Genomic DNA, 16,416 nt, shown 5'->3' with positions numbered 1-16,416 from the left:
AAAAGTGATCAAAATTTTTCAGTGTCTCAAAAAAGTAAAATAAAAAAACCCAATCCCATACATCTTCATACAACCTGTTTTTATCAAAAAGGACTAGGGGCCTAGCTAAAACTTAAGGTACCTGTTTGACCTTTTTTGATTTTGTAGTAGTGATACGGCTTCTCATAACCCGCCCTTTTGAATAAAATCAAAAACTCAGATTTGGGAGGGCAGTTTTTGAGAAATCAAAAAGTTCAAAAAATGGTCAAAATCGAAAATTTGATTTTTCTCAGGGCCATAACTTCTTGTTTAAAGAAATTTGGGTGTATCCTCAAAAAGCAAGGAAGCTCCCTACCACCTGATCTTTCGATTCAAATCACAATCTCAATTTTAGGCTTTTTTGGAAACATGTAGAAAAAAATTCAAAAAAATGGGTCAAAATTCCCCCACAGTTTTTCAGCGGCTGTAGAAAAAGGGGGTAGGGTAAAAAGAGACTAGGAAATTGAGCAGGCACACAGGAGAGTAGACAAAATTTCCTTTATACCACTTTTCTGAAAATCGGTAGAGCCGTTTTTGAGAAAACAAAAATATTCAGAGAAGCGAAATTTTTTGTCAAAGCGTCAAAAAAAAAATAAAAACCCAATCCAATACATTTTCAAGGTATCTTTTTATATCATGCAGGAAACTGAAGGCAAACATGCCATGCAAGATATGTGAAATTCAAATTAGCAACTGATCAAATTTTACGAAGCGGAAACAAGGCCGACAATCTTTGACCAGACACAAGTTGAGTCGAAAAAAAAAATGATTTCGTAAAAAACTTTTAATGTTGCAAGTCTCTCTGCAGCTACCTTGTAGTAACTAGTACCCACCTGCAAGTGATTCAACTGTATGTCAGCTGTGATGCAGCTATGTCAGCTGCAAATGATTCAATTGATTTTGTTAAACTAGGTGTTAACCCGAAAACAAAAGTCTACATTCCGATTTGATAATGCTTGCTAATCGCAAGCGTGAAAAAAAAAACATCAATTCAAGTAATAAGAATCACCCCAGTCAATTTTTGCTGCAGACAACCACCCCAATTCATTTCTATTACTCTGATTTGGATCATAGGCTAGTTAACTGAAATTAAACGTTTTTGTTGAACTTGCTTGTACGGTAAACTTCGACTATTCTTTTCAAAAAATTTACCAGTGTATCTTAGCTCAAGTCGCAGCTTTGGATGTCATCTTTTAGGCATTTTCAACATCAGACCTCCTTTTTGACTTATTTGTAGACTCGCCTTCGATCTCTCTTAATGCAGGGTTATTTTCATTAATCCATGAAATTTTTGTTAGTTCCAACTAATAGCTGTCGTTTGGATCGTAAATTCAAATTTCGCTTAGTCAATAAATTTTATCAAAGACCAGTACTTTGAAAAAATGACAGCATAAGTTACAAAGTTGTCACAAGAAACAACTTGCAGAAAAACTTATAAGACTTTTGAAATATATGAAAACATCCCAAAAACATAACCTATCAATTCTAAAAAAAACGACACAAAAAGATTACAGCAAAAATTACACCCGTTAAATAAATAAAACACAAAAAATTAAGTTTTTTACAAACTCAGCCGGAGAGAACAAAACTCTTGAATATCGTACGACGCCCGCCACATTCTTTCAAAGACGAAACAGTTATGTCAAAATTGCAAGAAAAAATATTCTGAAAAATTTTGATTTTTTTTTTCGAAACTAATGAATTTTTCTTTAAAAATTTGGAGTTGTATTTCGAAAACTTTGAAATACTCAAATAATCATCAGTTAAATCAATTTCAAATGAAATGTAATTGAATTCAAACAAACCAAACTGAGTAAAACAAATACTAACTCCATGCAATTTTAGTGCAAAATAATCAGTAAAATAGAATCCAAAAAACTAAATGATAATTGGAATGCACTAGCGCATGATTCGCACCTACAGTGCTCCAAGTAAATCATTGAATATGAAAAGGTCTTCCTAAAACTTGTACTAAAGCAGCGATCTTTAATGCAACCATGAAGATAAACTGAGCTCAATTATCAGGGGTTTCTTTTCCATAAAAAAAGGCCACATGCCAAAAACCAAAATGATTTGAGCAGATAAAATAAGAGGTCAGAGTTGACATTCTATTTTTTTCCTGGACAGCATCCCAACATAAGTTTAAGAATTTCAATTTCAATTAGTTGTTTTTAAATCTGTTTTCGTTGAAAAAGTATTGAAAAAATCATGAGAAATGCAATATCTCGGATACAAAAAAACAGGAGTTAAAGTAGAGACCAGAATTTTACCCTTACAGTATCCCCTGAATATATCCTGACAGAAACCCATCCTTAAGATTGAGAATTTCAAGATCAGTTAGTTTTTTTTAAATAAGTTTTGAAAAAGTTGAAAAAATCATAAAAAACGCCACTTTTTGAAAACCAGAAGGATTTGAGCAGTCACTTTGCAGGGAAGAATTGAACCCCTGAGAGTACCCTGACAGCACCCCATAAAAAATAAAATGATTTGAGCAATCATACTTGAACGCCAGATTTGCAACTCCTGAACGCACCCTGACTGCATCCCAGTATAGGATTTAATTTAAGTTTTTTACAAACTCAGCCGGAGAGAACCAAACTCTTGAATATCGTACGACGCCCGCCACATTCTTTCAAAGACGAAACAGTTATGTCAAAATTGCAAGAAAAAATATTCTGAAAAATTTTGATCTTTTTTTTCGAAACTAATGAATTTTTCTTTAAAATTTTGGAGTTGTATTTCGAAAACTTTTGAAATATTCAAATAATAAGCAGTTAAATCAATTTCAAATGAAATGTAATTGAATTCAAACAAACCAAACTGAGTAAAACTAACACTAACTCCATGCAATTTTAGTACAAAATAATCAGTAAAAGAGAATCCAAAAAACTAAATGATAATTGGAATGCACTAGCGCATGATTCGCACCTACAATGCTTCAAGTAAATCATTGAATATGAAAAGATTTTCCTAAAACAAGTACTAAAACAGCGATATTTAATGCAACCATGAAGATAAACTGAGCTCATCTATCAGGGGTTTCTTTTCCAGAAAGAATGCCACATCCCAAAAACCAAAATGATTCGAGCAGATAAAATAAGAGGGCAGAGTTGATATTCTATATTTTTCCTGGACAGCATCCCACCATAGGTTTAAGAATTTCAATTTCAATTAGTTGTTTTTAAATCTGTTTTCTTTGAGAAAGCATTGAAAAAATCATGAGGAATGCAGTATCTCCGATACAAAAAAAATATAGGAGTAAAAAGTTGAGACCAGAATTTTACCCTTACAGTATCCCCTGAATATATCCTGAAAGAACCCCATCCTTAAGGTTGAGAATTTCAAGATCAGTTAGTTTTTTTAAATTGAGTTTTAAAAAATTTGAAAAAATCATAAAAAACGCCACTTCTTGAAAACCAGAAGGATTTGAGCAGTGACTTTGCAGGGAAGAATTACAACCCCTGAAAGTACCATGACAGCACCCCATAAAAAATAAAATGATTTGAGCAATCATATTAGGTTGCCAGATTTGCTACTCCTGAGTGCACCCTGAATGCATCCCGGTATGGATTGAACTTGATTTTTTTTCAGTTTTTCGAGAAAATTTTTAAAAAATTACAGAAAACGCCACATCTCGGATACCCAAAACGATTTGACCAGTCAACTTAAGAATCCAGATTTTCAAAACCTGAGTGTACCCTGACAGCACCCCACTATGGGGTTGAGAATTGCTAGTTCGAGTAGTTCTTTTTATATCAGTTTTTTCGAAGAAAAAAAAAGAAATCATAGAAAACATCCCAAAAACATCACACATCAATTCTAAAAAAAATGATACAAAAAGATTACAATAAAAACTACACCCGCTAATTAAATAAAACACAAAAAAAATTAAGTTTTTTACAAACTCAGCCGGAGAGAACCAAACTGTTGAATATCGTACGACGCCCGCCACATTCTTTCAAAGACGAAACAGTTATGTCAAAATTGCAAGAAAAAATATTCTGAAAAATTTTGATTTTTTTTTCGAAACTAATGAATTTTTCTTTAAAATTTTGGAGTTGTATTTCAAAAACTTTTGAAACATTCAAATAATAAGCAGTTAAATCAATTTCAAATGAAATGTAATTGAATTCAAACAAACCAAACTGAGTAAAACTAACACTAACTCCATGCAATTTTAGTACAAAATAATTAGTAAAACAGAATCCCAAAAAAAAAAAGATAATTGGAATGCACTAGCGCATGATTCGCACCTACGATGCCTCAAATAAATCATTGAATATGAAAAAAGTTTCCTAAAATATGTACTAAAACAGCGATATTTTATGTTTTATGCAACCATGAAGAGAAACTAAGCTCATCTATCAGGGGTTTCTTTTCCATAAAAAATGCCACATCCCAAAAATCAAAACAATTTGATCAGATAAAAAAAGAGGGCAGAGTTGATATTCTAGATTTTTCTTGGACAGCATCCCACCATAAGTTTAAGAATGTCAATTTCAATCAGTTGTTTTTATCTGTTTTCTTTGAAAAAGTATTGAAAAAATCATGAGAAATGCAATATCTCGGATACAAAAAAAAATACAGGAGTAAAAAGTAGAGACCAGAATATTACCCTTACAGTATCCCCTAACTATATCCTGACAGAACCCCATCCTTAAGATTGAGAATTTCAAGATCAGTTAGTTTTTTTTAAATAAGTTTTGAAAAAGTTGAAGAAATCATAAAAAACGCCACTTTTTGAAAACCAGAAGGATTTGAGCAGTCACTTTGCAGGGATGAATTGAACCCCTGAGAGTACCTTGACAGCACCCCATATAAAATAAAATGATTTGAGCAATCATACTTGAACGCCAGATTTGCAACTCCTGAATGCACCCTGACTGCATCCCAGTATAGGATTTAATTTAAGTTTTTTACAAACTCAGCCGGAGAGAACCAAACTCTTGAATATCGTACGACGCCCGCCACATTCTTTCAAAGACGAAACAGTTATGTTAAAATTGCAAGAAAAAATATTCTGAAAAATTTTGATTTTTTTTTTCGAAACTAATGAATTTTTCTTTAAAAATTTGGAGTTGTATTTCGAAAACTTTTGAAATATTCAAATAATAAGCAGTTAAATCAATTTCAAATAAAATGTAATTGAATTCAAACAAACCAAACTGAGTAAAACTAACACTAACTCCATGCAATTTTAGTACAAAATAATCAGTAAAATAGAATCCAAAAAACTAAATGATAATTGGAAAGCACTAGCGCATGATTCGCACCTACAATGCTTCAAGTAAATCATTGAATATGAAAAGATTTTCCTAAAACAAGTACTAAAACAGCGATATTTAATGCAACCATGAAGATAAACTGAGCTCATCTATCAGGGGTTTCTTTTCCAGAAAGAATGCCACATCCCAAAAACCAAAACGATTTGAGCAGATAAAATAAGAGGGCAGAGTTGATATTCTATTTTTTTCCTGGACAGCATCCCACCATAGGTTTAAGAATTTCAATTTCAATTAGTTGTTTTTAAATCTGCTTTCTTTGAGAAAATATTGAAAAAATTATGAGAAATGCAGTATCTCGGATACAAAAAAATATAGGAGTAAAAAATTGAGACCAGAATTTTACCCTTACAGTATCCCCTGAATATATCCTGAAAGAACCCCATCCTTAAGGTTGAGAATTTCAAGATCAATTATTTTTTTTAAATTGAGTTTTAAAAAATTTGAAAAAATCATAAAAAACGCCACTTCTTGAAAACCAGAAGGATTTGAGCAGTGACTTTGCAGGGAAGAATTACAACCCCTGAAAGTACCATGACAGCACCCCATAAAAAATAAAATGACTTGAACAATCATATTAGGTTGCCAGATTTGCAACTCCTGAGTGCACCCTGAATGCATCCCGGTATGGATTGAACTTAATTTTTTTTTCAGTTTTTCGAGAAAAATTTTTAAAAAATTACAGAAAACGCCACATCTCGGATACCCAAAACGATTTGACCAGTCAGCTTAAGAATCCAGTTTTTAAAACCTGAGTGTACCCTGACAGTACCCCACTATAGGTTTGAGAATTGCTAGTTCGAGTAGTTCTTTTTATATCAGTTTTTTCGAAGAAAAAAAATGAAATCATAGAAAACATCCCAAAAACATCACACCTATAAATTCTAAAAAAAAATGATACAAAAAGATTACAATAAAAACTACACCCGTTAATTAAAAACAACACAAAAAAATTAAGTTTTTTACAAACTCAGCCGGAGAAAACCAAACTCTTGAATATCGTACGACGCCCGCCACATTCTTTCAAAGACGAAACAGTTATGTCAAAATTGCAAGAAAAAATATTCTGAAAAATTTTGATCTTTTTTTCGAAACTAATGAATTTTTCTTTAAAATTTTGGAGTTGTATTTGAAAAACGTTTGAAACATTCAAATAATAAGCAGTTAAATCAATTTCAAATGAAATGTAATTGAATTCAAACAAACCAAACTGAGTAAAACTAACACTAACTCCATGCAATTTTAGTACAAAATAATCAGTAAAATAGAATCCAAAAAACTAAATGATAATTGGAATGCACTAGCGCATGATTCACACCTACAATGCTTCAAATAAATCATTGAATATGAAAAAAGCTTCCTAAAACATGTACTAAAACAGCGATATTTTATGCAACCATGAAGATAAACTAAGCTCATCTATCAGGGGTTTCTTTTCCATAAAAAATGCCACATCCCAAAAATCAAAACGAATTGAGCAGATAAAATTAGAGGGCAGAGTTGATATTCTACATTTTTCCTGGACAGCATCCCACCATAAGTTTAAGAATTTCAATTTCAATTTGTTGTTTTTATCTGTTTTCTTTGAAAAAGTATTGAAAAAATCATGAGAAATGCAATATCTCGGATACAAAAAAAAATACAGGAGTAAAAAGTAGAGACCAGAATATTACCCTTACAGTATCCCCTAAATATATCCTGACAGAACCCCATCCTTACGGTTGAGAATTACAAGATCAGTTGGTTTTTTTTTTTAAATTAAATTTTAAAAAATAAAAAAATCATAAAAAACGCCATTTCTTGAAAACCAGAAGGATTTGAGCTGTCACCTTGCAGGGAAGAGTTGCAACCCCTGAGAGTACCCTGACAGCATCCCATAAAAAATGAAATGATTTGAGCAATCATACTTGGACGCCAGATTTGCAACTCCTGAGTGTACCCTGACTGCATCCCAGTATAGGATTGATTTTAATTTTTTTTTTTTAGTTTTTCGAGAAAATTTTTTAAAATTCATCAAAAACGCCACATCTCGGATACCCAAAAAACGATTTGACCAGTCAAATCAAGAATCCAGATTTTCACAACCTGAGTGTACCCTGACAGCACCCCACTATGGGGTTGAGAATTGCTAGTTCGATTAGTTCTTTTTATATCAGTTTTTTCGAAGAAAAAAATGAAATCATAGAAAACATCCCAAAAACATCACACCTATCAATTCTAAAAAAAATGATACAAAAAGATTACAATAAAAACTACACCCGTTAATTAAATTAAACACAAAAAAATTAAGTTTTTTACAAACTCAGCCGGAGAGAACCAAACTCTTGAATATCGTACGACGCCCGCCACATTCTTTGAAAGACGAAACAGTTATGTCAAAATTGCAAGAAAAAATATTCTACAAATTTTTGATTTTTTTTTCGAAACTAATGAATTTTTCTTTAAAATTTTTGAGTTGTATTTCGAAAAACTTTGAAATATTCAAATAATTATCAGTTAAATCAATTTCAAATGAAATGTAATTGAATTAAAACAAACCAAACTGAGTAAAACAAATACTAACTCCATGCAATTTTAGTACAAAATAATCAGTAAAGTAGAATCCAAAAAACTAAATGATAATTGGAATGCACTAGCGCATGATTCGCACCTACAGTGCTCCAAGTAAATCATTGAATATGAAAAGATCTTCCTAAAACATGTACTAAAGCAGCGATATTTAATGCAACCATGAAGATAAACTGAGCTCAATTATCAGGGGTTTCTTTTCTATAAAAAAAGGCCACATGCCAAAAACCAAGATGATTTGAGCAGATATAATAAGAGGTCAGAGTTGATATTCTACATTTTTCCTGGACAGCATTCCACTATAAGTTTAAGAATTTCAATTTCAATTAGTTGTTTTTATCTGTTTTCTTTGAAAAAGTATTGAAAAAATCATGAGAAATGCAATATCTCGGATACAAAAAAAAACAGGAGTAAAAGTAGAGACCAGAATTTTACCCTTACAGTATCCCCTGAATATATCCTGACAGAAACCCATCCTTAAGATTGAGAATTTCAAGATCAGTTAGTTTTTTTTAAATAAGTTTTAAAAAGTTGAAGAAATCATAAAAAACGCAACTTTTTGAAAAGCAGAAGGATTTAGGCAGTCACTTTGCAGGGAAGAATTGAACCCCTGAGAGTACCCTGACAGCACCCCATAAAAAATAAAATGATTTGAGCAATCATACTTGAACGCCAGATTTGCAACTCCTGAATGCACCCTGACTGCATCCCAGTATATTCAATTTAAGTTTTTTACAAACTCAGCCGGAGAGAACCAAACTCTTGAATATCGTACGACGCCCGCCACATTCTTTCAAAGACGAAACAGTAATGTCAAAATTGCAAGAAAAAATATTCTGAAAAATTTTGATCTTTTTTTTCGAAACTAACGAATTTTTCTTTAAAACTTTAGAGTTGTATTTCAAAAACTTTTGAAATATTCAAATAAAAAGCAGTGAAATCAATTTCAAATGAAATGTAATTGAATTCAAACAAACCAAACTGAGTAAAACTAACACTAACTCCATGCAATTTTAGTACAAAATAATCAGTAAAATAGAATCCAAAAAACTAAATGATAATTGGAATGCACTAGCGCATGATTCGCACCTACAATGCTTCAAGTAAATCATTGAATATGAAAAGATTTTCCTAAAACAAGTACTAAAACAGCGATATTGAATGCAACCATGAAGATAAACTGAGCTCATCTATCAGGGGTTTCTTTTCCAGAAAGAATGCCACATCCCAAAAACCAAACTGATTCGAGCAGATAAAATAAGAGGGCAGAGTTGATATTCTATTTTTTTCCTGGACAGAATCCCACCATAGATTTAAGAATTTCAATTTCAATTAGTTGTTTTTAAATCTGTTTTCTTTGAGAAAGTATTGAAAAAATCATGAGAAATGCAGTATCTCGGATACAAAAAAATATAGGAGTTAAAAGTTGAGACCAGAATTTTACCCTTACAGTATCCCCTGAATATATCCTGAAAGAACCCCATCCCTAAGGTTGAGAATTTCAAGATCAGTTAGTTTTTTTTAAATTGGGTTTTAAAAAATTTGAAAAAATCATAAAAAACGCCACTTCTTGAAAACCAGAAGGATTTGAGCAGTGACTTTGCAGGGAAGAATTACAACCCCTGAAAGTACCATGACAGCACCCCATAAAAAATAAAATGATTTGAGCAATCATATTTGGACGCCATATTTGCAACTCCTGAGTGCACCCTGAATGCATCCCAGTATGGATTGAACTTAATTTTTTTTCAGTTTTTCGAGAAAATTTTTAAAAAATTACAGAAAACGCCACATATCGGATACCCAAAACGATTTGACCAGTCAACTTAAGAATCCAGATTTTCAAAACCTGAGTGTACCCTGACAGCACCCCACTATGGGGTTGAGAATTGCTAGTTCGAGTAGTTCTTTTTATATAAGTTTTTTTGAAGAAAAAAAATGAAATCATAGAAAACGCCATATCTGGAAAACCAAAGTATTTGAGCAGTCATACTTGGACGCCAGATCTGCAACCCCTGAATATACCCTGACTGCATCCCAGTATAGGATTTAATTTAAGTTTTTTACAAACTCAGCCGGAGAGAACCAAACTCTTGAATATCGTACGACGCCCGCCACATTCTTTCAAAGACGAAACAGTTATGTCAAAATTGCAAGAAAAAATATTCTGAAAAATTTTGATCTTTTTTTTCGAAACTAATGAATTTTTCTTTAAAATTTTGGAGTTGTATTTCGAAAACTTTTGAAATATTCAAATAATAAGCAGTTAAATCAATTTCAAATGAAATGTAATTGAATTCAAACAAACCAAACTGAGTAAAACTAACACTAACTCCATGCAATTTTAGTACAAAATAATCAGTAAAAGAGAATCCAAAAAACTAAATGATAATTGGAATGCACTAGCGCATGATTCGCACCTACAATGCTTCAAGTAAATCATTGAATATGAAAAGATTTTCCTAAAACAAGTACTAAAACAGCGATATTTAAATAAATTGTGAAACAAAAATGTTGACAGCGCTCCAACCCATGAGTAAACATTTAAACCCTTGCAAAAATGGCCTTTTACTAAACAAAGATATCTCAAACATGTGCCACATGAAATTTTTTAAGCAATAAAATATATGATTTAGCTTTAACTTGAAAAATTTCTTTCGTTAAACATGCAAGAAACAAAACATTGAAAAAGCTTAAGCATGTCAACCTAGAGACTTCTTTGCTTGTACAAGCACAGCGGAAACTAAGCCAACAAAAAATTGAGCATGAACAAATTTAACTTTCTCCTGAAAAAAAAACTCCAAGACTTGTATACGAGTACTCACTACATTTATTACTCTTAAAAATGCCATAAGAAACTGTTAGCATAAATAAATGTTGAGCAACCAAGTAAAAACAATTGAACTTTTACAGGACAACCTACCTGATTTCTTTAATAAACCAATTTCTGATTTGAAGCGACACAAATGAAGGTAACTAAGCCAATAAAACATAAGCCGAAAAAATTTAAGCCGAAAAAAAATTTCAGCGAAACAAAAACAAAAAATGGAAGTATACGAATTCAGGGCTAGTAATTTTTTATATTATAGGAATTCATCAAGAACACTTCCATCTACGACGAAAATTGCTGACAGCAGAAGAAAATTCCCAAGTCGACAAAATATAAGCAGGCGAACAAAAACAGACACTTTAATTTTTCCCGGAAATTTGTTTATAGTTTGATACTTACCGAAAAAGAGCAAGGTCAGGCCGCGAGTCGAAACCCAGAAGTTAGGGTACAAATACAACCGCGCTACCTCTAGGCCAAATATGAAGCAGTCTCGAAGTTGCTACGGTTGACTAATAAACTAACTTCAGTTTTAAGAAAACGTTGTTTACGGAAAAAAGCGTAGTTCCCGATTACAAAACACTTGCTTTCGCAAGCGTAACAAAAAGAATAACTGTTTAAGATGAAACTGGTGACTTCCAGCCAGAGGAAAAGATGCATTTTAATAGAGTAAGGGACACCAAAGACAATTCAAACTTCGCAAGTAAACTCAAATGGTAATTACTGTAACGAGAATGATTTCAAATATTCAATCTTACATTGAACAAATTTGATATAAAAGTAGTTACGCAGAGAATTTTTTGTTTACAGCGGAGATGAATAACCGTTTTTTTGGTAATGGGGTTTGCGAAAATCTGAAATCAAAATAGCACAAAGGCCCGGCCATAATAACAAAAAACTAAATTAAAAACGGTTTCAATTTTTTCAAACTGTGTCCTTGTTAGTTCGTGGTGAGAAGAGAGGATCTGAACAAAAACCTAGAATAGGCATATATTCAAAAGAAAAAGTATATTAGGCATCATTGGCCCTAATTTTTTTCAAAAAATGAACAGAAAGACAAAAAAAGTAAGTAAATCAAAACATTATTCTTTTAATTGCAGAATTTTTTTGACTTTCTATTTCCACTAAGGCGGTGAAAAAAAAAAGAGTTTATTTTATTGCAGTTAAAATAAATTTCCATAGCTTAAATAAAACCCTGACGTCCTTTTATATGCCTACTCACTCGCTCGCTTTATTTGCTCGAAAGAAACTAGACTTAACATCTTTCCATTTTTAAGGTTGTTCGATTTAAGCTCGAAAAGTCTTTACAGACAAATAGCAGTTCTAGAGTTCTTAAAAGTTCAATAAGATGGAGTATGAATTAAAGCCTCGAATTAGTATAAATTCTGCGACTTCTCGCACTCGAAGCTACCACCTATGGCATAGAAATTTGAAATCTCACGCACTAACCACTCAGCCATAGAGGCTTAGTCCATCAAACACTAGCCACAAATAAAGCCGAGAACAGATGCTTTACCATTTCCAATGCTACAGAATTGATTATAGCTAAAAGGCACACAAGTGAACTTATATTTCTTTCTAACCTAACTCGCAAATAACGAAGTTCACTATTTTCATTATTTATTTCCAAACCGTCAGCATTTAGCTCTTCACGTAAATTTCTTGGCACCGGTTTTGCTCAAAGAACTTGTCAAAGGTCTTGATTGAGATTCAAAAGCAGTAAATTGCCAACAACTATGCATGGGATATTCTTTTGCTACCGTCACAGAAATTACAATTTTTTCCGACATGTACTTACGTTCCAACCAGTCGATACAACAAGTTAAATAACGTTTTAAAGAGTTACATTCAACGCCAATTAAGAACAGTCAGTCATAACAAACATCCGATTCGCTTACCTTTTTTGGGTGCATTCAAATCCTTTTATATCGCGACATAATTGTCGCACGAACTTTCGTTCTGCGGATTTGAACGATGAAGGAAAAGTCAATTCTGTCGAAAAACACAGTAAATCATTTTCCTGTTAAGGAGACTAATACTGTCTATATTTTCAATATTTTTGAAAGCAATAACAATTCCTGGGACAGTATTTTCACTATGTATAGATTTCAACCACTATCAGTTTAAATCTTCATTTGAAGTTTCAGGTAACTAAGGCGACAGCTGTAAAAAGGAGTTTCTTCCAGTTATTTATGAACTTTACGACAACAATTAAATAAGCAGCGAAATTGGGCAGTCACTACTTCAATTCAAGTGATAATATTTGCGTGCCTAGTTTTAGATAAAAACTAATCAGAGGACTGAAAATTTATTTAGACGTCTTAATGACTTGTCTTCATAGTGTCCTGTCGTCTTATTTACCTAGCACTGTCCCAGACTTACACCAACTTACTTTTTCTAGGACCCTTTTACGCTTTAAATTTGAATAGTAGTTTGAAGTACTTATTTTGAAAGTGTCTTCACCAGAATCTTAATTTAGTCTTGCATATAAAACTGCATGTTAGCAAAAAGCAAAAAAACTTTCAATTCAAATATAACAAAAAAAGTAAATAACCTTTCTCTTGATCTTTGCACTGAAAACGTTTGACAGCGCTGATAATTGCAGTTTCAATAACTTTTTCGACGCTTGTCTGAGCCACCATTTGACCAGACGATTGACGAATCAATCCCGTTTCTGGACTGTTTTGACTTCTCATTAATGAAATATGAACTTCTTAACTTCTGAAAATTGCAAACCTCAATTTCAAAACCCGACGACACATATCACACCAACCAATTAAGAAATAGGTGATAACTTTGTAGATACATTGAAATAGATTGGATCAAAACATTTTATTCCAAGCCAGACATAGAAATAAACCTTTGAAATTTAGAGTCATCAAAATCATTATTCAAATCATAATAAATTTCTTTGAGACCACTAGAAAAAGTCTCAAATTCAATCTTAGTCATTTCAAGTTGTTCGCATAAAGACTTCGTTAATGTTTTTATATATACAATAAGCTGCCTAGAACTCGTTGAGTCGTTTTCAATATCTGATTCATCGGTACATTCGTTTTCATATCCATGGAGTTTAAGCATCGATGTTAGAAGAAACTTGAGATACCATAATTGGGCCGATCGCTCACAGCTAGTCGTATTTTTCAAGTTCATAATTATTTCGCATCGCTTGTCGTGAGTTATCTTTAAAAACCAATCGACTAACTGCAGATTGAACTCGCTTCGATGATCATCACAAGCGATTCCATAAAAACTTATACATCGTGAGAATTGGCAGAAAGTATCTAGATCAGCGTGAATTTCTTCGATTCTAGAAAGCATAATGAACAGAAACCCGCTTACAGTTTTTGCTGCCGCAGTATTGGGGTTCCGTTCAACCATCTCCGCGAAAACTTTAATCAAAGTTTTATAATTCGCCGTCTCATTTCTGCAAAAATCATTCAATACGGTATAAAAACTTGTCTTCAGCTTTTCATTGGCATCTTGCAAATGATCAAAAACAAATCGCGCCAACCGAATGATTTGTTCAGTCTTCAGAGAGCTACAATTTTCCAATATAGAAACAAATTTTAAAAGAAATCGAGACGTTTTCCCTTTGCCGCAATGTATAATAAATCCATCTGCTAAATTTAACAACTGAACTAAGTTTTTGTTGTTTGAACTCAAAGTCGCATTTTGCACGTAACTTCCCAGGTACTCAAGTAAAGATTCTGACAGTTTCAAAATATCTGACCGGCTGCTGAATATTGGAAGTAAGCTCACCTCCATTACACAATGATTCAACTGCTTTCCGTAGAGCATCGGTTGACCTCTTAAAGAAACTCGGTACGGGAAAGACTGCAGAACATACCGTGAGAAGTTTGATGCCAGGAGCGTCCAATCTAAATTGTATTTTATACCCAGAAACGGCTTTTCATGTAGAATGATGATATCTTTTAGCACCTCAAGAGCATAGTATAGACTTTGCAGACATTGGTCGTAGCTGGTTGGATTTGAGACATTCTCTGATAAATTTTGACTAACTGATATCCAAATTTGGAAAAGAACATTGGTCAAGGTGATCATTGATGTCGAGATTTCGTCCATTCCTTCGTCATCAGGCGACTCGTGTTGCGACGTGAACAGCGAGTGCAGGTTGATAGATGGCGTGTTGAAATACTGCACGTGGAACCCACACTCTTGATTCAATTTTGGTTCTATGGTCTGAAACGGTTTTAAGTTAATCCGAGAAATAGCTAAAGTGATCTATTTTATATTGAACAGACGTTAAGTAAAATTGAGACACCCACGCCTTAAAAACGCACTGCTACAAGTCAATGACGTCCATTTCTATAAGAGCCATTTATTTTTCAAAGAATTATGACTGAACTAACAAGAAATTTGGTTTGGAAAACCTGTGATTATGAGAGGGTCTGATAATGAAATTGGATGACACCGCCAGAAATTGCTCCTTATGTTATTAATTGATTTCTACAACACGAACGGGATAAAAAACTAAATAGCTCAGATACGTCCACAATCCCTAGTTTCAAAATTATTGTCTGAAACCGAAAAAAATTATCTGCACTCCAATGCACAGTAAAAAAAATGACAAACCTTTTCGGCAAATCCGTTTTGTGTTTCATTCTGCTCGACGCACATTCGACTTAGATACTGGTGCACTCTTTTCATAACTTCTGTCTGCTTCGCCATATCGTCAATGTTACAGGATGAAGCATACTCGCCTGGTTTAAGTGATTTGGATCCGGTGAAAGAGTGAAATCTTTTGGCGATTGTGGATACCGGCAGAGGAGCTAGAATATGCACAAGTACAGGCAGGACTCGTCTCCCTTGTTTGACAGCAAGCTGGCCGTAATTTTCAAACACTGAAAAAAAAACAGATTTTTTATTGAAAACCCCGATAATGTACAGCTTACCACGGATGGCCTTGATAAGATATCATGTTCGGGACATCATAACCCAATTATTACCTCGGTAGAGAAGCAACAATGCACTTTTTTGTATCGCCTCGTCGACGTGTGTCAATGCATTGCACAGATGCGCCAGGAAAACATCAAACAGTCCTTCGAAATCACGCTCGGAAACCGAATCGCAGATTTTTCCGAACAGCGAACAAGCCAGTTTTCGCACTTGCAGGCTGGCGTCACACAAAACGACACAAAGTTTTCGTACAATCGCACTTAGATTCGCCATGAGATCTGATTTATTCACAGCTTCGAGAGGAAAAAGAATTTCATCCAAAGATGTCACCGCGTCTGCACGCATATTTTCGTTCATATGACAAACTTTAACTAGCAATTCAGGGATTGTACGTTTCTTCTTATCGACAGATGAATGCTCATTTATTCCTGATTTAAGCTGCGATTTGATTATCAATTTCTTTGTCTGCAGATCAATCTTGGTAACGTTGAGGTTTTTAGGAAGAGTTTTACCAACTTTCAACTTGGGCTTGTTGAAATCAGATTTATTCAGCTTCTTTTTACGTTGACTCACCATATCTGAAACCAAATAAATCAAGCGGCGCAAATAGAATAGAAGAAACTGCGTCCTTGGCTCGAATATTTCAATAGATCATAGGTATAATATCATCATGAAATGGTTCAAACCCCTCATTTAACAATGATAAGAGAAAAGAGTCTATCAAAACGAGTGTGAATAATACGAAGTATAAACTAGCCAAAAAAGCGCAAACTCTATGAGCCAGCAGAAAAAAGCCTCATT

General features: G+C 33.3%; 2 protein-coding genes across 2 annotated transcripts in view; both read right to left on the bottom strand.

The window, feature by feature from the left end:
- Positions 1-13,412, bottom strand: part of LOC134848629 (3'-5' RNA helicase YTHDC2-like) — a 139,817-nt gene extending 126,405 nt beyond the window's left edge. The window contains exons 1-2 of the mRNA XM_063866147.1: positions 13,250-13,412; positions 12,594-12,687 (exon numbers count right to left, since the gene is read on the bottom strand). Of these exons, the coding sequence (XP_063722217.1) occupies positions 12,594-12,687; positions 13,250-13,391 (236 nt within the window). The 5' untranslated portion in view covers positions 13,392-13,412. The remainder of the gene's footprint in view (positions 1-12,593; positions 12,688-13,249) is intronic.
- Positions 13,413-13,527: 115 nt separating this feature from the next.
- On the bottom strand, positions 13,528-16,203 carry LOC134848628 (uncharacterized). The gene is made up of 3 exons (XM_063866146.1): positions 15,666-16,203; positions 15,292-15,560; positions 13,528-14,898 (listed from the first exon to the last, which is right to left on the bottom strand). Exons 1-3 carry the CDS (start codon positions 16,189-16,191, stop codon positions 13,528-13,530), a joined length of 2,166 nt encoding a protein of 721 aa, XP_063722216.1. The 5' UTR covers positions 16,192-16,203.
- Between the last annotated feature and the right edge of the window lie 213 nt (positions 16,204-16,416).

The sequence above is a fragment of the Symsagittifera roscoffensis genome, chromosome 6 (assembly GCF_963678635.1).
Source record: "Symsagittifera roscoffensis chromosome 6, txSymRosc1.1, whole genome shotgun sequence".
NCBI classification, from domain to species: Eukaryota; Metazoa; Xenacoelomorpha; order Acoela; family Convolutidae; genus Symsagittifera; species Symsagittifera roscoffensis.
Note: the sequence above shows the minus strand (reverse complement) of the source record. Positions and strands in the feature narration are given on the sequence as shown.

What these genes read in the sequence shown, in the direction of transcription:
- LOC134848628 (XM_063866146.1), bottom strand. Translation starts at nt 16,191, where the DNA reads ATGGTGAGTCAACGTAAAAAGAAGCTGAATAAATCTGATTTCAACAAG. An exon ending in ATTGTTGCTTCTCTACCGAG is followed by an intron (nt 15,561 to 15,665) that starts GTAATAATTGGG and finishes TTTTTTTTTCAG; the next exon opens with TGTTTGAAAATTACGGCCAG. An exon ending in AAAACGGATTTGCCGAAAAG is followed by an intron (nt 14,899 to 15,291) that starts GTTTGTCATTTT and finishes AAACCGTTTCAG; the next exon opens with ACCATAGAACCAAAATTGAA.